The sequence below is a fragment of the Muscardinus avellanarius genome (assembly GCF_963383645.1).
Source record: "Muscardinus avellanarius genome assembly, chromosome: 19".
Classification (NCBI taxonomy): domain Eukaryota; kingdom Metazoa; phylum Chordata; class Mammalia; order Rodentia; family Gliridae; genus Muscardinus; species Muscardinus avellanarius.
In genome coordinates this window covers 44,295,408-44,320,727 of record NC_137805.1, presented here as the reverse complement: position 1 = coordinate 44,320,727, position 25,320 = coordinate 44,295,408, and the positions used below count along the sequence as shown (strand labels likewise).

General features: G+C 45.7%; 1 protein-coding gene across 4 annotated transcripts in view; it reads right to left on the bottom strand.

Annotated features, from left to right (window-relative positions):
- Positions 1–6,699: 6,699 nt before the first annotated feature.
- Positions 6,700–25,320, bottom strand: part of GGT7 (gamma-glutamyltransferase 7) — a gene marked incomplete at both ends in the record, with an annotated part of 32,213 nt that continues 13,592 nt past the window's right edge. For 3 of the 4 annotated variants that reach the window (XM_080716280.1, XM_080716281.1, XM_080716282.1), the window contains 8 exons: positions 6,700–6,863; positions 11,963–12,062; positions 14,052–14,189; positions 15,556–15,673; positions 15,788–15,937; positions 20,587–20,675; positions 20,834–20,961; positions 23,500–23,587. In XM_080716280.1, the coding sequence (XP_080572406.1) occupies positions 6,700–6,863; positions 11,963–12,062; positions 14,052–14,189; positions 15,556–15,673; positions 15,788–15,937; positions 20,587–20,675; positions 20,834–20,961; positions 23,500–23,587 (975 nt within the window). The remainder of the gene's footprint in view (positions 6,864–11,962; positions 12,063–14,051; positions 14,190–15,555; positions 15,674–15,787; positions 15,938–20,586; positions 20,676–20,833; positions 20,962–23,499; positions 23,588–25,320) is intronic. The other variant, XM_080716283.1, reaches the window with a different exon arrangement.

Genomic DNA, 25,320 nt, shown 5'->3' with positions numbered 1-25,320 from the left:
TTAAATAGGTCTGGGAGTGTAGCCCGGAGGTAGAAGGGTTTCCAGGAACCTCAGTACCACCAAAAAAAAAAAAGTAAAAAACAGGGCTGGACATGTAGCTCAGAGGTCAAATATCAGTAGGTGGCAGTACAGTTCCTAGTTACTACCATATGCCTTTCCACGCTTTCCATTTGTCTGAATTGTAATAATTTTCAGATGAATAGATAAAACCTTGAGGAGGTCACTTTTTTTTTTTTTTCAGTACTGGGGATTGAACCCAGGGGGCATTCTACCTCCGAGCTATACCTCCAGCCCCATTATTTAGTCTTTGTTTTGAAGTGGGGTCTAAGTTGGAGGGCCTCACTAAGCTGAGGGCGGCCATGAACCTGCAATCCTCTTGTCTCAGCTTCCCACTATTAGCGTGTACCACCACATCTGGCAGGAGGTCACTTCTACTTTTCATAAAGGCTTAAAATGGTCTAGCAAAGGCTTGCTCTTCAGAAAGAATGGAATGAGAAATGGAAGAAGTAGAGTGATAACTTTATGATTGAAAAAGCTAAAATTTAAAAAAAAAAAGGGGGAGGAGGAGGATATAGTTGTTTTCAAGCCAGGTGTGGTGGTGCACGTTTGTAATCTCAGTACTTGGGAGACTGAGACAGGAGAATCCGGGTTTGTGGCTAGCCTCAGCTATTTGGTGAGGCCCTCTGCAACTTAGTGAGGTCCTGTTTCAAAATAAAGAAAAAAAAAAATAGAACTGGGAGTGTAGCTCAGAGGTAGAATGCCCCTGGGTTCAATCCCCAGCACTTAAAAAGAGAAAATCTTAAATTTACAAACTTTTCTTTTTTCTTTTTGTGGTACTAGGGATGGAACCCAGGGGCATTCTATCTCTAAGCTACTGCCCCAGCCCTAAATTTTAGTCTTTATTTTGAAACATGGTCTCAACGAGTTGCAAAGGGCCTCACTAAGTAGCTGGGGCTGTCTAAGAACCGTGATCCTCCTGTCTCAGCCTCCAAATGCTGGGATTACAAGCATGTGCCACCATGCCAAGCATAATTTTTAAAACTTTTTTTTTTTTTTTTTTTTTGGTGGCACTGGGGTTCCTGTAAACCCTTCTACCTTCGGGCTACACTCCCAGACACCTATTTTTTTTATATTTTTATTTGAAAACAGGGTCTCTTAAGCCAGCTAGGCTAGCTTCGAACCTGCATGATCCTCCTGTCTCTGTCTCCCAAGCGCGGGGACTACAAGCGTGCGCCACTATGCCTGGCAAAGCTTTTAATAGAGTATAGGCTAAAGACATAAAAGTACACAAATCCTAAGTATAAAGCCTGATGAATTTTCATAAAGTGAAAACATGTGTCTAGTCAGCACCCAAATCAAGAAAGCCAGGTGTGGTGACACACACCTGTAATATATATGTATTTATTTATTTATTTATTTATCTACTTGAGATGCTTGGGATGGAACCGTGGAATTCTACCTCTGAGCTACACCCCCAATCCTATTTTTTATTCTTTATTTTGATACAGGGTCTCACTAAGTAGTAGCTGAGGCTATCCTCAAACCACTATCCTCCTGAGTTTCCCAAATGCTGGGATTATAAACATGCGCCACCATGACCGGCCCTATTTTATTTTTATTTTGAAACAGAGTCTTATTAAATTGCTGCAGTTGGCTACGAATCTATGATCTTAGATCTCAGATCTGCAATCTACAGATCTCAGATCCTGCCTCAGCCTCCCAAGCACTAGGATTACAAGGTTGTGCTACCATGCCAGGTTAGTCTACTAGTATTTTGTTGAGGATCTTTGCATTCATGTTGATAAGAGGATATTGGCATATAGTTTTCTTTTTTGCACTGGGGATTGAACCTAGAGGCATTCCACCTCCAAGCTACATCCCCAGCCTGATTTTATTTCTTTATTTGGAAACAGGGTCTTATTAGGTTTCTGGCCTACCTATGTTGTACCTCTGAGCTACACCCCCAGTCCTCTTTGTTTGTTTTTGTGCACTGGGGATTGATACCAGGGGAATTCTACCTCTGAGTCACACCCCCAGCTCCATTTTATGTTTTAGTTTGAAACAGGGTCTAAGTTGCAGAGAAGAGTGGTCTCACTAAGTTCCTGAGGCTGTCCTCAAACCTGTGATCCTCCTGACTCAGCCTTTCAAGTACTGGGATTGCAGGCATGGACCACCATGAGCAGTTTATTTAATTAGTTAATTAACTAATTTATTTGGTTATGGAGATTGAACTCAGGGGCATTCTACCTCCAAGCTACACCCCCAGCCCCCCCTTTTTTTTTCATTACTGGGGATGGAACTCAAGGGGCATTCTAGCTTCGTGCTATACCTCTAGCCCTATTTTTTATTCTTTTATTTATTTTTTATTTTTTTGCAGGTCTGGGGACAGAACCCAGAAGCATTCGACCTCCAAGCAACACCCCCTGCCCTGTTTTTTATTCTCTATTTTGAAACAGGTCTCACTAAGTTGTGGAGGGCCTCACTAAGTAGCTGAGGCTGTCCAAGAACCATGATCCTCTGATCTAAGCCTCCCAAATGCTGGGATTACAAGCGTGCGCCACCATGACCAGCTTATTCTTTTATTTTGAAACAGGATCTCACTAAGTTGGGGAGAGTTTCACTAAATAGCTCAGGCTGTTCTTGAACCTGCAACCTCCTGTCTCTGTCTTCAAAGTACTGAAATTATAAGGGTACGCCACCACACCCTACTGGTTTGTTTTGTTTTTAAAATATAAATAAATAAATAAATAAATAAATAAATAAATAAATGTCTTGCTGGGGGTTGTGGTGCACACTTGTAATCCCAGTACTTGGAAAGCTGAGACAGGAAGATCGCGCAGGTTCGAAGCCAGCCTCAGCTACTCAGTGAGGCTCTCAGAAGTTTAGTGAGACCCTGTTTTCAAATAAAAAATCAAGAGCCGGGCGTGGTGTCACACACATGTAATCCCAGCATTTGGGAGGCTGAGACAGGAGGATTGCTGTTTGCAGACAGCCTCATCTACTTAGGCCCTTTGCAACTCAGTGAGACTCTCTTTCAAAATAAAGAATAAAAAAATAGAGCTGGGGGTGCTGCTCAGAGGTAGAATGCCCCTGGGTTCCACCCCCAGTATCGAAAAAAAGCTTAAAAATAGATTCAAGGCTAGGAATGGTAGTGCATGCATGCAATCCCAGTACTTGGGAGGTTAAGACTGGAGGATTGCAGGTTCCAAGCCAGCCTTAGCAGCTTAGTGAGGCTCTCAGCAACTTAGTGAGATCCTGTTTCCAAATAAAATATAAAATAATTCTGGAGGTGTATCCTGGAGGTAGAAGATCCCTGGGTTCCATTCCCTGACCTCCACCCCTAAATATAGTTCTGGGGATATAGCACAGAGATAGAAGTCCCCTGAGTTTCATTCCCAGTACCACAAAGTAAGTAAGTAAGTAAGTGACAAAGTAAGTAAGTAAGTAAGTAAGTAACAAAGTCTCATTAGTTGGGCATGGTAGCACAGCCTGTAACCCCAGTTCTTAGGAAATTGACACAGGTTCAAGACTAGCCTCAGCAACTTAGTGGGACTCTCAGCAATCAAGGGAGACCCTTTTTTGGGGGGATGGAACCCAGGGGCATTCGACCTCTGAGCTACACTCCCTGCCCTATTTTTTATTCTTTATTTTGAAACGAGGTCTCATTGAGTTGCAAAGGGCCTCAATAAGTAGCTGAGGCTGTCTGCGAATCTTGATACTTCAGTCTCATCCTCCTGAATGCTGGGATTATAAGCGTGCGCCACCACGCCCGGCTTGAGACCCTATTTCAAAACAAAAAATAAAAAGGGTTGGGGTGTAGGTCAGAGGCAGAACGTCCCTTGGTTCAATCCCCAGTGCCAAAGACACAAATAAAAAACAACAGGGCCTGGCTAAGTTGCGGAGGTTCTTGCTGTGTTGATGAGCCTGGTTTTGAAACTGTGATCCTCCCATCTCAGCCTCCCAAGTATTGGGATTATTGGCATGCACCACTAAGCCCAGCTGAAAGATGGAATTTTTGAGGGGGGTAGATCATTTAATGCACACATACGCTTTTTATTTTATTTTTTTGGTATTGGGGTTGAACTCAGTGGCATTTTACCTCTGAGCTATTTGTTTGGTTTTTTTTTTTAAGATTTAAAGAAGTTTATTAGAAAGATAGAAATACAGAAAATAGAAATACAGCTCCATACCAGACTGGCATGGAGGGGTGACTCGAAATGAATACACCCTTTGTTTTGAAACAGGTTCTCCCTAGATTGCGGAGTTGCTGAGACTGGTTTCAATTCTGAGATCCTCCTGTCTCAGGTCCCAAATACTGGGATCACAGACACTAGCCTACATTATATATCTATAAAACGTTTGATATTTGAAACACTGCTGTATCTGTAACATTTATTATCTTCCCTCTATGAGGGATAGTATAGAGCTTATTGTCATGGCAATTACCTTACTTATCTGTGTCCTTACTGTTTGCTTTGTTTCTTTTTTGGTGCTAGGAATCAAACCCAGGGTGTTGAACGTACTAAGCCAGTGCTCTACCACTGAGATATATCCCCAGCCTAGGGAGTCCTTGTTTCTTTAATGTCTGATTCCCTCTTGAGACTAAAAATCTGTAAAAAATTGCTTGTCTGTTTTGTTCAGTTCTGAATCCCAGTGTCTAACAGTGCCTGGAATATAATGGATGGATGCATTCATGAATGAATTATATAATCTATAAAATACACTTATTGTCTGATACATAATATTTGAAGTATACTTTGTGTGTGTGTGTGTGTGTGTGTGTGTGTGTGTGTGTGTGCGTGTTTTGCTGGGGATTGAACTCAGGGGCATTCTACATCTGAACTACACCCCCAGCTTTATATAACTTTTTATTTTGAAAGAGATCTCATAAGTTGCATAGGGCCTCACTAAGTTGCTGAGGCTGGCTGCAAACTTGCGATCCTCCTGTCTCAGCCTCCCAGTTACTGGGATTACAGGCATGTGCCATCATAGCTGGCTCGCAGTGTACTTTATTTTATTTTTGTGGCACTGGGGATGGAACTCAGGGACATTCTACCTCTGAGCTACACTCCTAGCCCAATTTTATTCATTTTGAAACAGTGTCTAACTTTCAGAGGGCCTCACTAAGTAGCTAAGGCTGGCTGCAAACCTGCAATCCTCCTGTCTCAGCCTCCCAAATTTCAAGTGTGTGCCACCATACCTGGTTTACAGTGTGCTTTATAATAAATAGTTCACCTAGTAGATAGGGAATTAGTTAAGAGCACCAATTATGGAGTTGGACATCCTGAGATTGAACCCTAATTCTTCCATTTAATAGATGAAGAACTTTGGACAAATCCCTTAACCCCTTTTTCCTGGTTTCCCATCTGTAAAATGGAAATAATGATGTTAGTGTCTACTTCATGAGTGTGTGTGTGTGTGTGTGTGTGTGTGTGTGTGTGTGGTACTGGGGATTGAATCCAGGGTCATCCTATCTCTGAGCTATACTCCCAGCCCAATCTTTTATTCTTTACTTTGAAACAGGATCTTATTGAGTTGTGGGGGGCCTTACTAAGTAGCTGAGACTGGCCCAAAACCTGCCATCCTCCTGTCTCATCCTCCCAAGTACTGGGATGACTAGTGTGCACCACTACACCCAGCTCTCATGAGGGTTTTTTTTTTTTTTTTTTTCCAGATCCTGGGATGAAAGCCAGGGGCATTAGACCTCCAAACTACACCCCCTGCCCTGTTTTTTGTTCTTTATTTTGAAACAAAGTCTTACTAAGTTACAGAGTGCCTCACTAAGTAGCTGAGGCTGTTTGTGAACCGCAATTCTCTGGTCTCAGCCTCCCAAATGCTGGGATTACAAGCGTGCGCCACCATGCCCGGCTCTCATGAGGTTTTGATGAACAGTAAATAAGATTGCTCACTCCAAGTGTTTCTCAAGGAGCCCAGCACACATGTGGTGCTCAATAGATGCTACCTACAATAATGGTTATTATTGTTAATTATGGTGTAAGTTTGGATATAGAACCTCTACAAAGTTGACTCCAGTTTGTCCTATAGGCAGGGCTTCTGGGACAGGGTAAGCCAAGTTCTTCTTCCTCTGTCACTCCCAACCTAGTTAAACATGAGTCGAGCCAGAGCCATGGTTAAGCAATATTCTTTCTTTAATTCCCCTTTGCAAATGGAAGCCCCTGAGCTGGTCCCCACCCTCCCCTACCCCACATTCTGGGGGCCCCCAAATGCAAGGCCCCCACCTCAACCTGGTGAGAGGAGGAAAGGATTACCCCTCCCCATGATGGTCCATTAAAAAAATCCTTGTCACTTAAGAAATGAGGCTGGGGACAGGAGAAGGGAGCTGGAAGACAAGGCCCAGGTCAGGCCAGTCTGGAGATGGTGGGGTTGTGAGACCCTTGGAAGGGTTTGCAAGCACATCCCTAGGCGCAGGGCCAGCATGGCTGAGAGAGGAGAGGAGGCAGATAGACACTCCTCAAGATCTTGCCTGCCTGCTCATGGACTCTGACACCACCACCACCAAGACCACAGGCCTCATGGTAGAGAATTTCCCAGTTGCTCTGGGGTAAGGTTTGCTAAGCATCCCCTCTAGCCCCTGATCTGGGGCATTCCTGGGGTCCCCCTGAGACCAAACCTGGGAGAAGGAGGGACTCTGGGAACATGCAAAGGGGGGGGGCAGAGACCCCGCCCCACCCCGCCGCCCTACAGGATGGTGGCTCCGGCTGCATCTGGGCTCCGAGGGTCCTTCACACCAATGATGAAGTTGTTGGTTCTCCGGCTGCCGTGGACCCAGGATAAGACATCTACCTTCTCTACGTGGTGACCCCTGGCTTCCAGGAACTCAATCTCTTCTTCTGTGAACTCACCTGAAAACCATCCCCAAAATATACAACATTTAGAGGATTCAGAGCTTAGGAATCCTAGAGTCAGACCTGAGTCCCGGTCCTGATTGCTTCTCCAAAGAGCTGTATGATGTTGGGCAAATTCCTGGGATTACAGGCGTGTGTCACTGTATCCAACTAATATAGTCAATTTTTTTTTCTTTCTTGGTACTGGGAATTGAACCCATGGGCATTCTACCTCCGAGCTACATACCCCCATCCCTTTTATTTTTTATTTTGAAACAGGGTCACTAAGTTGCTGAGGCTGTCTGCACCACCACGCCCATCTTACATGCAATCCTTTTTTTTTTTTTTTTTTGTGGGGTCTGGAGATGAAACTCAGGGGCATTCGACCTCCAGCTATACCCCCTGCCCTATTTTTTATTCTTTATTTTGAAATAGGCTCTCACTGAGTTGTTGAGGCCCTCACTAAGTAGCTGAGGCTGTCCACAAACCGCTATTCTCAAGTCTCAGCCTTCCGAATGCTGAGATTACAAGCGTGCGCCACCTCTCCTGGCAACATTCAATCCTTTTGATTATGGCAGGTACCAAGCTTCAGTCTTGTCTCTTAACATTTCCTAATTTTTCTTTAACAGAGAGAGTAAGTCTCAGGGCCATTTGTGGGCAATAATGTCTAACTAGAACCTAAAAATATTTTATTTTTAAAACAGCTATTTATGCTGGGTGTGGTGGCGCACGCTTGTAATCCCCGCGCTTGGAAGGTGGAGACAGGAGGATCATGCAGGTCCGAAGCCAGCCGTGATGGCTTAAGAGACCCTGTTTCCAAATAAAAAAAATATAAAATAGGTCTGGGAGTGTAGCCCGGAGGTAGAAGGGTTTCCAGAAATCCCAGTACCACCAAATAAAATAAATAAATAAATAAGTAAATAAATAAAAAATAGCTATTTATTATTATTAGCAAGTAGCACTATTTGTGATTATAAGATTAACTTTTTTATTTTTTGTACTAGAGATTGAACCCAGAAGCATTCTACCTCTGAGCTATACCTCCGATAAACGATATATATATATATATATATATATATATATATATATATTCTTGCTAAGTTGCCAAATGTTAAATTTTAAATTTTAAAATAAAAATTCTAAAAATTTAAATAAAATAAAAATTTTAAAAATTTAAACAAAGTAAAAATTTTAAAAGTTAAACTTTTTAAAATACATTTAAGGCCAGACATGGTGATCCACACTTGTAATCCAGTACTTGGGAGGCTGGGACAGGAGGACTATAGGTGTTTAACCAGCCTCAGCAACTTAATGAGGCCCTCTGAAACGTAATGAGACCCTACTTCAAAATAAAAAATAAATAGTGCTGGGGGGCCGGGCGTGGTGGCGCATGCTTGTAATCCTAGCATTTGGGAGGCTGAGATTGGAGGATCACAGTTCATGGACAGCCTCAGCTACTTAGTGAGGCCCTCTGCAACTCAGTGAGACCCGGTTTCAAAATAAAGAATAAAAAATAGGGCAGGGGATGTAGCCCGGAGGTCGAATGCCCCTGGGTTCCAACCCCAGACCCACACACACACACACACACACACACACACACACACACACAAAAAAAAAAAAATAGTGCTGGGGGTGTAGCTCAGAGGAAGAATGCCCCTGGGTTCAATTCCCAGTCCCACAAAAATAAATAAATAAGAAAATAAGTAAATAAATAAATAAATGTAAGGCAAGGCTTAGATTTAAGCATGGTGGCACACACTTGTAATCCTAGCATTTGGGAGGCTGAGACTGGAGAATCCTGGTTCATGGACAGCCTCAGCTACTTAGCGAGGCCCTTCGCAACTCAGTGAGAGCCTGTTTCAAAATAAAGAATGAGCTGGATGTAGTAACGGGGCCTGTAATCCCAGCATTTGGGAGCTGGGACAGGAGGATCCATGTTCAAAGACAGTCTCAGCTACTTAGGCCCTTTGCAACTCAGTGAGACCCTGTTTTAAAATAAGGAATAGCCGGGCGTGGTGGCACATGTTTGTAATCCCAGCATTCGGGAGGCTGAGACTGGAGGATCGCGGTTCATAGATAGCCTCAGCTACATAGTGAGGCCCTCTGCAACTCAGTGAGATCCAGTTTCAAAATAAAGAATAAAAAATAGGGCAGGGGCTGTAGCTTGGAGGGCGAATGCCCCTGGGTTTCATCCCCATTCCCAGACCCTCAAAAAAAAAAAAAAAAAAAAAAAAGGAATAAAAAATAGGGCTGGGAGTGTTACTTGGAGGTAGAATGCCCATGGGTTCCATGTCCAGTGTCACAGGGGGAAAAAAAAAAAGAATAAAAAAATAGTGCTGGGGGTATAGCTCAGAGGTAGAATTCCTCTGGGTTCTATCCCCAGTATTGCAAAGTAAATAAATAAATAAATGAATAAGACTAAGAAAATAGGCTGGAATGTAGCTCGGAGGTACAATGGCCCTGGGTTCCATCCCCAGTACCGCAAACAACAACAACAACAAAAAAAAAAAAAACAAAAAAAAACCCCCACAAAACAAAAAACAAACAAACAAACAACAAAAATTTAGATAAAAAGAAGATATCCAGGCCAGGTAAGGTAGAACTACTTATAATCCCAGTACTGGGAGATGACATAGGAGGATTGTGGTTTGCGGACAGCGTCAGCAATTTAGTGAGGGCCTCTGCAACTTAGTGAGACCCTGTTTGAAAATAAAGAATAAAACATAGGGCTGGGGGTGGGGCTGGGAGGTAGAATGCCCCTGGGTTCCGTCCCTAGTACCACAAAAAAAAGAGAAAAAGAAAGGTCCATTGACAGAGAGGCGCTGCGCAGGTGACGGTGTGGATGGTGTATAAATGTGGCCAAGTCACAGAGGGCTGAGTAAACTGGAGAGAAAGGTGAGGGACGATGGCCTTCTGGCTGCTCTCCAGGCTCTTCTTTCTGTTTTTTTCCCGGGCTATTCTTGTGCAGAATGTTTTTATCTCCATATGCCAAATTCCTGCTCATAATTCAAGGCTCAGCCAGTTGTCCTCTCCTTCGTAAAGCCTCCGCGGGGCCTCAGGTGAGATCCCCATGCTTCATACCTCCTAGGACTGTGCGCCCTTCAAAGACGGGCTAGGATGAGCTGCCCGAAGTAACTCAGCACGGGCCGCATGTTTACAGACACCAGCAGAGAAGTGTTGAGGAAAATTCCATTTCAAGGATTTACCCTCATGTATCGGCTGGGATCTGGTGTTACCAGCCAACTGCAGGGTGACTGCTGAGGACCTAGGACTGTGCTTCAGGCTCGGACACATCAAGGAACATATGTATATGTATTATGTGTGTGTGTATTATATATACATATATATATGTATATATGTATATTTATGTGTGTGTATATATATATATATATATATATATATATATTTTTTTTTTTTTTTTTTTTGCGGTACTGGGGATTGAACCCAGGGGCATTCTACCTCCAAGCTACAACCCCAGCCCTATATTTATTTATTTATTTATTTATTTATTTATTTATTTTTTATTTATTTTGGTGGTACTGGGGTTCCTGGAAGCCCTTCTACCTCTGGGCTACACTCCCAGACCTTTTTTTATACTTTTTTTTTAAAATTTGGAAACAGGGTCTCTTAAGCCAGTGTGACTGGCTTCGAACCTGCACAATCCTCCTGTCTCTGCCTCCCAAGCGTGGGGATTACAAGCGTGCGCCACCACGCTAGGCGCTATTGTTTATATTGAAACAGGGTCTCACTAAGTCGCAGAGGGCCTCACTAAGCGGAGGCTGGTGGCGAATCTGTGATCCTCCTGGCTCAGCCTCCCAAGTGCACTGCCACGTCTGGCAAAAGAAATGTTTTAATCTCACATCTACCACTTGCTGTTTTCTAACTAATTTATAGTTGGCTTTTTTTTTTTTTTTGTACTGGGGCATTCTCTGAGCTATGTCCCCAGCTCTTTTTATTTTTTGTTTTGAAACAGGATCTTGCTTGGTTACTGAGGCTGTCCTCAAACCTGTGATCCTCCTGTCTCAGCTTCCCAAGTACTGAGATTACAGGTGAGTGCCACCGCGCCTGGCTTATTTATTTATTTTTTTGGTACTGGGGATTGAATTCAGGGGTCTTCTACCTCCAAACTACACCCTCAGCCCTATTTAATTTCTTTTATTTATTTTTTGTGCCACTGGGGATTGAGCCCAGGGGTGTTCTACCTCCCAGCTAAACCCCAGCCCTATTTTTTTTTAATTTTTTTTAATTTTTTTGTGGTACTGGGGATGGAACCCAGGGGCTTTCTACCTCTGAGCTACACCCCAGCCCTATTTTTTATTCTTTATTTTGAAACAGGGTCTCACAGAGTTGTAAAGGGCCTCACTAAGTAGTAGCTGAGGCTGTCCTCAAACCTCTATCCTCCTGTCTGAGCCTCCCAACTGCTGGGATTACAAGCATGTACCACCATGCCTGGCTTTTTATCTTTATCTTGAAACAGTTTCATGTTGATGAGAGTCTCATTACTTGCTTAGACTGTCTTCAAATTTGTGATCCTTCTGTCTCAATCTCCCAAGTACTGGGATGGCAGGCTTGCACTACCATGCCCAGACTATTTCAAAACAAAATCTGGCTAAGTTGTGGAGGTTCTTGCTTAGGTGCTGAGACTGGCCTCGAACCTGCGATTTTTCTGTCTCCGTTTCCCAAGTACCGGGATTACAAGCATGTGCCACCATTCCTCGCCATTTATTTTGCAATCTCATATTGTTTTGACTATTTTCCTGTCTGCCTGTACATGCAGTAGCCCAGCACTTAGGAGAATGCCTGGCACCTGTATGTGTTCAATATCAACTGTTGAATGATGAAAATTTGCAGAATGAAATGCAACGTTTGTATCACTTTACAGGTGAACAAAGCAAGGCTCAGTTGGGACACGGATTTCCCAAGGGCACAAAGCCAAGAAATGGCAAGATGGTTCCCACTCCCAGATCCTTCACTGCTCCAGTAGAAAGTTATGGAAAGAAACCAAACTTTCAGAAGAAGGAGGTTGCTGCTGGCCAAGGCAGGGGAGACCTTGGGAAGAGCCCCTCTCTCCACCTGTCTCGGTGGCCACCCTGTGGGAGCGTCAGCTCTGCACTCACTGTCCACCTGCAGGAGGTTGGACTGCAGATCCGGGTGTAGGCGGCCTCTGGCCAGGCTGTCACTCAAGTTCCGGTTCAAGGTGAGGACATTCAGCAGAACCTGTGGGTGGCCAAAGGGCAGAAAATTAAATGCATCTCAGAGTGATGGCTCAGAATTCTCCAGCTCTCACTCTTGCTCCAAATACTTCGATCTTTTGTGTGTGTGTGTGTGCTAAGGATTGTTCCTAAGGGCATTCTACCCCTGAACTATACCATCAGCCCTATTTTATTTTCCATTTTGAAACAGGGCCTAAGTTGTGGAGGGCCTTGCTACGTTGCTGAGGCGGGCCTTGAGCCTGCAATCCTCCTGTCTCAGCCTCCCAAATACTGGTTTTACAAGCATGTGCCACCGCGCCTGGCTTCCTTTAGTCCTTAGGATCCACATACCAGGTATGTTATCCAAGCCTCTCAACAATCCTGGAAGATAGGCAGATCTGTGATAACTGCCCCCATTTCACAGAGGTGAAAACTGAGGACCACGGAGGGAAAGCAATTCACTCCAGATTTACAGGACACCAGGGAAGAGTCACCACTAACACCAGTCTTCAGTCTAGTCCAGGTCTCAGCTCCCATCTCTCTGGACAGGAAACAGTTAATACTGGGGACTGACCTTGGGAACAACTGTTGGGGTCAGGAGTGTGCATGGTCTCTGGAAGAGAACTGCCTGGCCGCTCTTACCAGATGAAGGAACTTGACCTAACTTTTTTTTTTTTTTGCAGATCTGGGGATAGAACCCGGGGCATTCGACCTCCAGACTATACCCCCTACCCTATTTTTTATTCTTTATTTTGAAACAGGGTCTCACTAAGTTGCTGAGGGCCTCACTAAGTAGCAGAGGCTGTCCGCGAACCGCAATCCTCCTGTATCAGCCTCCCGAATGCTGGGATTACAAGCGTGCGCCACCACGCCCGGCTTTGACCTAACTTCTTAACCTCTGGCTTCGATTTCCTCATCCATAATGTAGAAAAACAATTCCTCCCAGAGTTGAGAAGGTTAAATGTACCCAACACTTGGTAAGAACTTTATAAATTAGCCGGGCGCAGTGGTGCCTGCTTGTAATCTCAGCACTTGAGAGGCTGAGACTGGAGGATCGCAGGTTCACGGCCAGTCTCAGCTACTTAGTAAGACTCCACAATTTAGGAGATCCTGTTTCAAAAATAAAGAAAAAAATAGGGCTAGAGGTTTAGCTTGGAAGTAGAATGCCCCTGGGTTCCACCCCCAGTACTGCAAGGAGAAAAAAAAGAAAAAGAAAAAAAGAAAAAAAAAAAGAACTCTAAAATGTTAGCTATTATTATTATTATTATTATTATTATTATTATTATTTTGGTGATACTGGGGTTCCTGGAAGCCCTTCTACCTCTGGGCTACACTCCCAGACCTATTTTTACATTTTTTTATTTGGAAACAGGGTCTCCTAAGCCAGCGCATGCGGCTGGCTTCGAACCTGCGCGATCCTCCTGTCTCTGCCTCCCAAGCGCGGGGATTACAAGCGTGCGCCACCACGCCCGGCGCTATTATTATTTCCACTCTCTAGATGAGGATACTAAGGTTCCAAGAGATGAAGTGAATTCCTCAGCATCGTGCAATTGGAATTTGGCAGCACTTGGGCTGGAGCCAGGGGAGTTTGATTCCAAAGTTAATTTATCACCTGCCAAAACATGGATCTGGCACAAAAAAATCAGGTGTTCAAGACATTCATAGAACCATCCTAAGGTATTCTGACAGTGGCAGGCCCTTCCTTTGAAAATCAGACTCTAAAGAGGGCTGGCTGCCTGTTCATATGCAGGGCAGAAGGATGCTGAGACCTGAGGTGGAGAGCGCACAGCCGCCCAGACGCTGCATCCTTTTAATGCTACTGGCCCTGGACTCTCCCCGCAACCTGGGAAGACAGGAGGCCTTGGTGCCTCATTTGCACTAAGAAACTCAGCACAGCCATTTGTGCCTGTGACAGGCCTGACACAAAGCAGCTCAGTTCACATTTACCCCCACAGGGGTGGGAAAACAAGCTTGGCTTTTGGCTGCAAAAGGCCCCTAAGAGAAGAAACCTCACCTGGGTCAGGCCGCTGAGGCCCCGGGCAGCTCCATTGGCCCCCAGGGCGAGGTAGGTCCCACAGAGCCCCTCTGCCGGCCGGACCACCGTGGGCAGCAGGAAAGAGAGCGGCCGCTTCCCTGGCTGCACCGAGTTCTCCTGTTGTCAGAGGGCAGAAACCCCAAGGGAGGTGTGGGGTGGGGCAGGACCGGGCAAGGGTGCTCCACCACCCTTTCCACCGCTCCCCCTCCTCCCTATTGTCCACAGGCCCAGTTTTCATGGGATGCTAGTCCCTTTCCAGGCAATAGTGTGTGGTCTGTGAAAGGGCCAGGGCCCCGGGTGGTTAGGGTAGATGGTGGGGGAGGAGGCATGATCCACTGAGCTATGAGGCTGCTGAGGCTGGCAGGGAAAAGAAACACCCAAAAAGATGGCAACAGAGGAAAACAGTAGAATCCCCGCTGGATCATCTTTTTTCTTCCTTCCCCAGAACTGGGGAGGAACCCAGAGGCATTCGACCTCCAAGCTACACTCCCAGTCCTATTTTTATTCTTTATTTTGAAACAGGGTCTAAGTTGCGGGGGCCTCACTAAGTAGCTGAGGCTGGCTGTGAACTTGGGATCCTATCTCAGCCTCCTGAGTACTGGGATTACAAGCGTGCGCCACCATGCTCAGTGGATCATCTCTTAATGTCTTTCTCCTACAGAGACTCCAGCTTGTAGGGTGTAAGAGTTCTGGTTCCAACTAGACAGTAATTCCTAAGTCCCTCCTTCTTAGGTCCCCCCCCCCTTTTTTTTGTGGTATTGGGAATTTAACCAAGGGCATTCTACCTCTGACCTATACCTCCAGTCCTTTTTAAAAAAAATTTTTTTTTCAGGTCTGGGATGGAACCCAGGGGCATTCTACCTCCGAGCTACACCCCCTGCCCTATTTTTTATTCTTTATTTTGAAACTGGCTCTCACTAAGTTGCAGAGGGCCTCACTATGTAGCTGAGGCTGCCCACTAACTGTGATCCTCCGGTCTCAGTCTCTCAAATGCTGGGATTACAAGCATGCATCACCACGCCTGGCTTAAAATTTATTTTACAACAGGGTCTCACTAAGTTGCAGAGGGCTGCCCTTGAACCTGTGATCCTCCTGCCTCAGCCTCCCAAGTACTGGAATTACAGGCGTGGACCACCGTGCCTGATTCTTGGGTCCTGTGCCCGGGCATCATCAACATAATGCAGTCATTAGTTAGAAAGAGCCCAAAGCATCAATACCCTCATTGTGCAGGTGAAGAAATGAGGTCTGGAGATGGGCAAGACCTTTGCTGGGTTAGAGCAAGACAGTGACAGGGCGGAGTGAGTGTTTTTCAGACCCACCAGGATCCACGCTTCAGACTTAGCAGGGGTGGGGATGAAGTGGACACCTGGTTTCCTTATATAGTTCCTCAAGGAAATAGGGAGGAAGGAACAGCCACACAGCCACAACCCCCCCCCCAACCTGGCCTCAGAGCCCAAAGGGCAGGAGAGAAGCAAGGCCCTACCAGGTTGGGTGCAGAGTGGTTAGCGGTTCTGTTCGGCCAGGAGAAGTCCAGCATCTGGCTGTTGAGCAGGATTCCCGAGGGGGTGATGAGGCCACTGCCAAAGGGCCGGTTCAGGGAGCTGGGGGCCAAGAGGGGTCAGGTGAGCCCTGAGGCTGCCTTCACTACTACCCACACCCCCCTCTAGCTGTTCAGATGATCTCTTGTCCCAGGTTCTAGGTCTGAGCTGACATACCTGACCATGGCCACAATGAAGTCATCGGGGCCCATGATTAGCACCTGGGCAGCGGTGGGAGCCCCGTCCAGCTCGTAGACAGGCAGGAGCGGGGCAGGGGCCGCCTGGGAGTCATTGATGTGGCCCCGGAGGTAGTTGGCCTCCACCTTGCTGCAAAGACAGGGATGGGGGATGTGCACACACAAGCTCTCATGACACCCTCCTATCTGGGATGTCTGCGCAATTATTATTATTATTATTATTATTATTATTATTATTTTTTTTTTTTGCGGGTCTGGGGATGGAACCCAGGGGCATTTGACCTCCGAGCTACACCTCCTACCCTATTTTTTATTCTTTATTTTGAAACCGGGTGTCACTGAGTTGCAGAGGACCTCACTAAGTAGCTGAGGCTGTCCGCGAACCATGATCCTCTGGTCTCAGCCTCCCGAATGCTGGGATTACAAGCGTGCGCCACCACGCCTGGCTGCGCAATTATTATTATTATTATTATTATTTTATTTTATTTTTTTTGGCGGTACTGGGGGTGGAACCCAGGGACATTCTACTTCTGGGTGATACCCTCAGCCCTATTTTTTATTCTTTATTTTGAAACAGGGTCTCACTGAGTTGCAAAAGGCCTCACTAAGTAGCTGAGGCTGGCTGCGAACCAGGATCCTTCTGTCTCAGCCTACCAAATGCTGGGATTACAAGTGATACCACACCTGGCTCGGATTTTTTTTTTTTTTAAGACAAAGGAGGACTTAGCACATCATAAGCCCTCAATAGCTATTTATTGGATATGTGTGTGTGTGTGTGTGTGTGTGTGTGTGTGTGTATGTGTGTGTGTGTGTGTGTGTGTGTGTTTGCGAGTCTGGGGATGGAACCCAGGGGGATTCGACCTCCGAGCTACATACCCTGCCCTATTTTTTATTCTTTATTTTGAAACAGGGTCTCACTAAGTTGCAGAGGGCCTCACCAAGTAGTCCTCCAACCGCGATCCTCCAGTCTCAGCCTTCCGAATGCTGGGATTACAAGCATGCGCCACCACACCCGGCTGATGTGTGTGTTTTAGAGGTAAAAGCTTTTTGTGTATGTGTGTGGTACTTGGGATTGTACCTAGGGGTATTCTACTTCTGAGCTACATCCCCAGCCCTATCTATCTATCTATCTATCTATCTATCTATCTATCCATCTATCTATCTATCTTTCTTTCTTTCTTTCTTTCTTTCCTTCTCTCCTGCCTTTTTCTTTCTTTCTTTCCTTGTATTGGGGATTGAACCCAGTGGCATTCTACCTCCGAGCTATACCCCTAGCCCTATTTTTATTCTTTATTTTATTTTTGTTTTTTGCATACTGGGGATGGAACCCAGGGCATTCTACCTCTGAGCTACAACCCCAGTCCTATTTTTTTATTATTTATATATTTATTTCGCCATATTGGGGATGGAACCCAGGAGCATTTTACTTCCAAGCTACACTCCCCACTTTACTTTTTAGTCTTATTTTTTGAAATAGGGTCTCACTGAGTTGTTAAGAGCCTTGCTAAGTAGCTGAGGCTGTCTGCAAACTGTGATCCTCCGTTCTCTGCCTCCCGAATGCTGGGATTACAAACCTGCACCACCAACCCAGACTATTCTTTATTTTTGAAACAGGGTCTCACTGAGTTGCAAAGGACCTCACTAAGTAGCTGAGGCTGTCCGCAAACCATGATCCTCCTGTTTCAGCCTCCCAAATGCTAGGATTACAAGAGTGGGCCACCACGCCTGGTTTATTCTTTATTTTGAAACAGGGTCTCACTAAGTAGCTGAGGCTGACTGCAAACTTGCAATCCTCCTGTCTCAGCCTCCCAAGTACTGGGATTACAAGTGTGTGCCACCATGCCGGGTCCTATTTTTTATTCTTTATTTTGAAACAGCTGAGGCCGAGAACCTGCAATCCTCTTGTCTCAGCCTCCCAAGTACTGAGATTACAAGTGTGCACTACCATGCCCAGCTGAGCTAAAAGCTTTTTAAAATTCAGTGATAGTCTCTTAGTTATCACTACTAATTGTTAGATTATTTGTAGTGATTAGAGAATGATGTTACCAAGGATTACAATAATATTCTTTTTTTTTTTTTAAGAACACAGGGGCTCTACATCTGAGATACATCCCAGCCCCATTTTTATTTTATTTTATTTTATTTTATTTTATTTTATTTTATTTTATTTTATTTTATTTTATTTTATTTTGTAGAACAGGGGGGTTGAACCCAGAGGCATTCTACCTCTGAGCTACAACACCCTCAGCCCTTTTTTTTTTTTTTACAGTACTGGAGATGGAACCCAGGGGCATTCGACTTCCAAGCCATACCCTGAGTCCTATTTTTATTCTTTATTTTGAAACAGGGTCTCACTAAGTTGTGGAGGCCCTTGCTCAGTAATAGCTGAGGCTGCCTTTGAACCCTGATCCTCCTGTCTCAGCCTCCCAAATGCTGGGATTACAAGAGTGTGCCATCATGCCTGGCTCTGCCAGCCCTTTTTATTTTTATTTTTTTGTTTTGAAGCAGGATCTTGCTAGGTTGTTAAATCTTACTACTTGCTGAGGCCGTCCTTAAACCTGTGACCCTCCTGCCTCAGACTTCCAACTACTGGAATTACAGGTGTGGGCCACCACACCTGACTCCTATTTTATTTGGAAACAGGGTTTCACAAAATTGTTTAGGGCCTTGCTAATTGCTGAGGCTGGCCTCAAATCTGCGATCCCCCTGTCTTAGCCTTCCAAGTACTGGGATTACAGGAGTGTAACATCACACCCAGCTCATTCAGTTTTTAACCAAGAAGGCTGCTGACCACACAGTGCAAGTACACGGGGCTTTGTTTCAGGTGGCTGTAGAGAGTAGCTTGGTTTTACAGGCTTGATTTTTGTGGTCATGATATGATTATTATTTTTGGTTGTTGTTCTTTTTGCCTTTTTTGGTAAGTAATATTAACTTTTTAGCTTGACAGGTATAATTATATGTATTTGTCATGTACACACACACACACACACATGGGATTGAACCAGGGGCATTCTACCTCTGATCTACATCCCCAGCACTTTTTATCTTTATTTTATTTATTTATTTATTTTTTGGCACTGGAGATTGAACCCTGGGGCATTCTGTTTCTGAACTATACTCTCAGCTTGTGTGTGTTTGTGTGTGTGTGTGTGTGTGTGTGTGTGTGTGTGTGTGTGTGTGTGTGAGTGACTGGGGATTGAACTATACCCTCAGGCCTATTTTATTTTTATATTGAAACAGGGCATCATTAAGTTGCTGAGGCTGGCCTTGAGCCTGTGATCCTTCTGCCTCAACCTACCAAGTACTGAGATTACAAGTGTGGACCACCACGTCTGGTATTCTCAGCCCTTTTTATTATTTCTTTTGGTATTGGGGATTGAACCCAGGGACATTCCACCTTTAAACTATGCCTCCAAATCTACTTTATTTTTTTATTTTTGAAACAGGGTCTCACTAAGTTGCAGAGGGTCTAAGTATCTGATGCTGGCCACAAATCTGCAAGCTCCCGTTTCAGCCTCCCAGTACTGAGATTACAAGCATGTGCCATCATGCCTGGCTAAGCCTCCATATTTTTGCTTTTTAATTAATTAATCAACTAATTAATTAATTAATGGTACTGGAGACGGAACCCAGGGGCATGCTACCTCCAATCTACACCCCCAGACCTATTTTTTATTCTTTATTTGGAAACAGGGTCTCACTGAGTTGCAGAGGGCCTCACTAAGTAGCTGAGGCTGTCCGCGAACCACGATCCTCCCGTCTCAGCCTCCCCAGTGCTGGGATTACAAGGGTGCACCTCCACGCCTGGCCATATTTTTGCTTTTTAATTACAAGATGTTAATTTGGTTTCATCATTTCCAACTTAATTTGTACAGGGTTATGTAACAATAAAAATTTACATTAACTATACTTTTGGCTTCTGATTTTCCATTAGCTACAGTAGCATTTAAATATTATGCATTCTCATCACTATTGCCAATAATAACAGGCACTTGATGAACATCTTATGTGCCCAGACAATGTGCTAAATTCTTTACATATTTGATTTTATTTAGTCCTCATCAAAATTTCAAAAAGACGAGACCATACTGTCATGCCCCCCTGTGGAAACTGGTACTTGGGAGATTAAATTACCGACCCTGGGCTGAGCAGAGGCAGGTCTGAGTAGAAGCAGTCCCACCTCAGTCTCCCTACCAACTTATGATTATGCTGTTAAGAAAGATACCCAAGAGCCCCACCACCTCCAATATTTGCTTGGGGACTATTTTTTTTATTACAATTAGGTTTTTCCACCCAATAGGGAGAACAGATGGGTGTCCTGTTAGGGTCCAAAAACTCTGTGTGTGTGTGTGTGTGTGTGTGTGTGTGTGTGTGTTACTTGGAATTAAACTCAGGGGCATTCTACCTTGTCCAAGCAATATCCCAGCCCCCCTCCCCCCTTTTTTTTGGTTTGGAAACAGCTTTCGTTAGGCTGATGGAAGCCTGGCTGTGTTAGGCTATCCTCGAGCCTGCGATCCTCTTGTCTCAGCCTCCTGAGTACGGGGATTGGAGATATGCGCCACCATGCCTGGCGCAAAACTTCCAGAGCCACGGGAAGTGGACCAGCTTGCCGCACGGGGGGCGCGGAGGTTAAGTGCAGGCTGAGGCACCGGTTGGGGTTTGGGTTTGGGTTTGGGGTTTGGCTGAGACTGACTTGGGGCTTCACCCGCTGCTTTTCATCTTTGCCTTTCCCACACCCACTACCATCTTGCAGGCCCCGGGGTCCTACCCAAGACCCACCTGAGCATGTCGTCCATACTCTCAGTGATAGTAGAATCGTAGATGGGATCTCCCAGTCTGCTGGCCAGGGCCAAGGCAATCTTTAGCGTCTAAAAACACAGCAGGGATATGGAAGACACTGCCAGGCCCGTCTCAGCACCGGCCCCCAGGGATCCTCATGTGTAAGAGGATGCGTGGGTGGTTTAGGCCTGCATCTCCCCTTTGCCCGCATTGCCAACTCCAGGAGAGGTGGAGGGGATGGCCTTACCTCTGCCACCCAGTGAAGAGCCTGCTCCCGGGACACCAGGCTGGTGAGATTGAAGCCTTCAAGGATGTTGAGAGCACTGATGATGGCGGGGCCTGTGTGTGGGGGCGGGGGACTGAGAACCAGGTGGCCTGAAAGGACAGGAAAGACCAGATGGTAGGGGAGGGGGCGAGCCATCTGCACATCCACCTTCATACACAGAGTCTGCTGCACTGACCCCCTCATCAAATGGAAAAACAGGCATGGGAGGCTAAGGGACCCACTCAGGTTTACGTGCCAGCTCAAAGGCAGGGCCTAGACTTGGGCTCAGAATACGGGTCTCCAGCTTCCTCTGCCATATGAAGAAGCTAAGGCTTAAAACAGCTGAAATTTGCCCAGGGACACATCGCAGGTCATTGGCAGAACAGAAACAGGTGGTTAGATGTCCAGATTCCTAGCCTGCCGTGTGTCTCTCAGCCCCTCCCGCAGGGCAGCACCATCCAGGGGCCCTGGTGCTCCAACTCAGCCTGAAGCTTCTTGGGAGCTGCAGCCTCCTCTTCCTACTCTATTATAATTAGATGTTTGATGGAACATCAATGGAATAGTAATAACACCTGACATATAAAACTAACATTAACTAATTAGCCATTTGATCCTCATAATGGATACTGTTATCACCCAGTAGGTATAGAAACTGGCCCAGAGAGGCAACTGGTCCAAGGTGTTAGGAGACAAAGGGAACCCCATGCGCTCAAGGTACTGGCTTTGCTGGGACAACTCAGGCTGGGGAGAGAAAATGGAAAATCCAGTACATATCCTCTGCCCACTCTGATCAAAACAACTTCCTACATCACATCATCAAACCCTCGTGGGCACTCTGAGATGCGGGCACTGTTATCCTCTCCATTTTAGGGAAGGGACCAAGGCTCAGAGTGGGAAATGATTGTTCGAGGGAAATGATGTGTCTGGTCCTCCCGGCTCCGGTTCCACTGTCTCCTCTTCTTCATATATCAGTGGTTCTAGCAGAGGAAACAGGCTGGAGACTGAGGCTAGGCACTAGAACTCAGAGGCAGCCTCTGCTGGGGCCTGAGATGATCCGGCCCTCCTGGGGGAGAGGGCCTGAGAACTTCTGAGGGACCTAGGACCCACTGCTTTGAGTTCAGAAACCATGGACTTCGCCTATGTCATAAGCTTGGCTTTCTTCCTTTTCTCTTTCCTTTCTTCTTTCCCCCCTTCATTTCTTTCTCCCCTCCCTCCCTCCCTCCCTCTCTCCCCCTTCTTTCTTTCTTCCTCCTTGTGGTACTGGGGATTGAACCAAGAGGCATTCTACCTCTGAGACACACCCCCAGCCCTATGTTATATTATATCATAATATATATATATATATATACATATATATATATATATATATATATATATATATATATGATTTTTGCAGTACTGGGGATGAAATTCAGGGGCATTATACCTCCAAGCTACACTCCCAACCCTACTTTTTTTCTTTTTTTTCAGTATTAGGGATGGAACCCAGGTGCATTCTACCTCTGAGATGCACCCCAGCCCTATTTTTTATTCTTTATTTTGAAACAGGGTCTCACTGAGATGAAAGAGTCTCACTAAGTAGTTGAGGCAGGCTGCAAACCTGGATCCTCCTGTCTCAGCCTCCCAAATGCTGGGATTACAAGTGTGTGCCACCACGCTTAGCTTCCAGCCCTACTTTTTATTCTTTATTTTGAAACAGGGTCTCACTAAGTTGCAGATGGCCTCACAAAGCAGCTGAGGCTGACCACAAACCAGCCATCCTGTCTCAGCCTCCCAAACTGGGATTATAAGCATGCGCGATCATGCCTGGCTTATTTCATTTTTTATTTTGCAACAGGTCTCACTAAGTTGCTGGGGGCCTTGCTAAATTGCTGGGACTGGCTTAGAACCTGCGATCCTCCTGTCTCATCCTCCCAAGTACTAGGATTACAGCTGTGCATTATTATGTCCAGCTCTTATTTGTTTCCTTGAGTTTGCCAGGTTAAGTTCCATTCCCCTCCTGGGCCTCCGTTTTTCTTTTGGTACAATGAGGGGGCAAGTCTATGACTGTTTTGATGGACTTTGTTCTTACAAAATTTAATTTAGGAAGTACAGGATAGTGAGAAGCAGCAGAAGGGGTTGAGGCAACACAGATTACCAACTCCAGAAAATTTATGATCAGAACCCCAACTTTAGGTCTGAGCCTTTGGCTAGATCTGCCCACCCCTCCGTGTGTGTGTGTGTGTGTGTGTGTGTGTGTGTGTGTGTGTTATTGGGAACTGAACCAAGGGACATTCTACATTTGAGCTGTATCCTCACGCCCATTTTATTTTTCATTTATTTTGAAACGGGATCTCACAGAGTTGCTGAGGGCCTTCCTAAATTGCCGAGGCTGGCCTCAAACCTGTGATCCTTCTGTCTCAGCTTCCCAAGTACTGGGATTACAGGTGTGTGCCACCATGCCCAGCTCTGCCAACCCCCATTCTAGATGGAGTAACGGATCCCCATGGCTACTTCAGAAGGTAGGCTGGCTCCGGCTTGCTTCAGCAGTTGGGTCCCCAAGCACCTCACTACCCCAGTTTCTCTCCATGAAATGGAGCCAAAAGGATGTGGTATGGACTGGGAGGCTTCTCCTGAGTGGGGACCCTGGGAGCTGGGGGAGAGGTCACCTCTGTAAACACCACACACAGGCTTCTCCACAAGGGCGCTGTAGTTGCTGAAGTCCTCTTCAGTTATGACACCCCCTGCGTGCTGAGCCTGGAGGGGGAAAATGACCACCCACCACGGTGAGCATGTGACTTGGCCTATGACACATATCTGGGTCACAAACAGATCAGCTGTTTACAAATGTGGTGCCTGTGCAACCTCCACCCTGTCAGCCCTAGGTACCACAGAAAAAAGGAAGTGGGTAAGCTTGAACACTGAGCACCTCCTGTGTGCCAGACACCGTGCCAGGTCCATTCCGTAAAGCACCTCCTTAGCTTGGCATTCAAGGCCCTTTGTGACCTGGTTCCTGTTGGCTTCTCCCGCCTTATGTGCTGCTATTTCCCAGTGAGCTCTACACAGCTGCAGGGACCGCAGGTCCTGAACTCCACCTCCATGTCTCTGCGTGGGACCCCTCTCGGCCTCTGTACAAGGAAGGCTTTCCATTCACAGCAGGGGTTGCCTATAAGCTATCAAAACTGAATTCTTCATCTCACTACAAGCAATTAAAACCCCTACAGAACTTTGAATTAAAGCCACTACAAAGCTTTGAATAGCCCTCGTAGGACTGGCCGTTGGGTTACTGAAAGAAAACAACCAATGAACCAATCTGTACAAGCCAACAGGATAGTTCTATCCTATGAGTGTGCTAATTTTTCAATCTTAAATTAGCATCATCAACATGAATCTTCTCCTTTTTTTGTACTTCTCTTTTAGTACTTGAAACCTTCGGCTTATCTCTGCTCTGTAAACTAGACATTGAATTTCTTGCCTAGTGTGCGTTCCTTGGTCTGGCAAGTTAATAACTTCAATTTTGGGTTTTTCTTTTTGTGTGTGAATGTGGTACTGGAGATGAAAGGTCTTGCTAAGCTGCCAAGGGCTTGGCTAAGTTTCAGAGGCTGTCTTTGAACCTGCAATCCTCCTGCCTCAGTCTTCCAAGCACTGGGATTACAGGTGGGCACGAATGCCTGGCTTGGCTTTTTTTCTCTGATGGTTTTTGTTAGAGTCTCTGGCATTCCCTTCTCCACCTCCAGGTGAGGGTGCATGATTCAGGTGTGGCCAGTCAGAGCCTCGATTGCTATGCCATGTGACTGATTTTAGAATTGTCATGACACCTATAAAAAGCCAATGATACACATGGAACTACTAGAAATGAGAAATGCTATTTCTCTGGGATGGCTTGCTGGAAGAATGGCCCAAGATGGTCCAGTGAGCAGTTATGGAAAGGATCCGGTAGAGAGTGAATCCAAATAGAGAAAAGTAGAGAGGAGAGGACAGGAGAAAAGAAGGAGAAGACAGGAGAGAGGAGAAAAAGAGAGACAGACAGAGCAAGTTCTGACAGCATGGATTGAGCCCCAGATAAGGAAGGACCTAAAGCCAGCTGCTCTCTTAGACTTTCTAGTTCAGTCCACTTGAGATGGGCTTCTGTCACCACTTCCACATCTCCAGTGCCCAGCATAAGGAAGGCTTGGCACAATGCAGATACTCTATGGATTTTGAATGCATGGCACACCTATGTAGTTTCCACAGCTGTCTGACAGCTTTATAAAAACACCCATTGCATAGATGAGAGTGCCACCAAGGCAGTCTGTGCAGCCTTTTCCTGAGCATAACTTTCCATTAGGAGTTGTAGACTACTGATGGCAGTACTCAGAACCCACTTCCGCCTTGCACTAAGACACTTTGGGGTTGGGTGGTAACTGCTGCGTCAGTCTCCCCAGTCCTGACAGTCACCAATGGAGGTGTTTCTCTCAGTCCCTTGAAAACCCCAGGACAGGGAAGGCTGT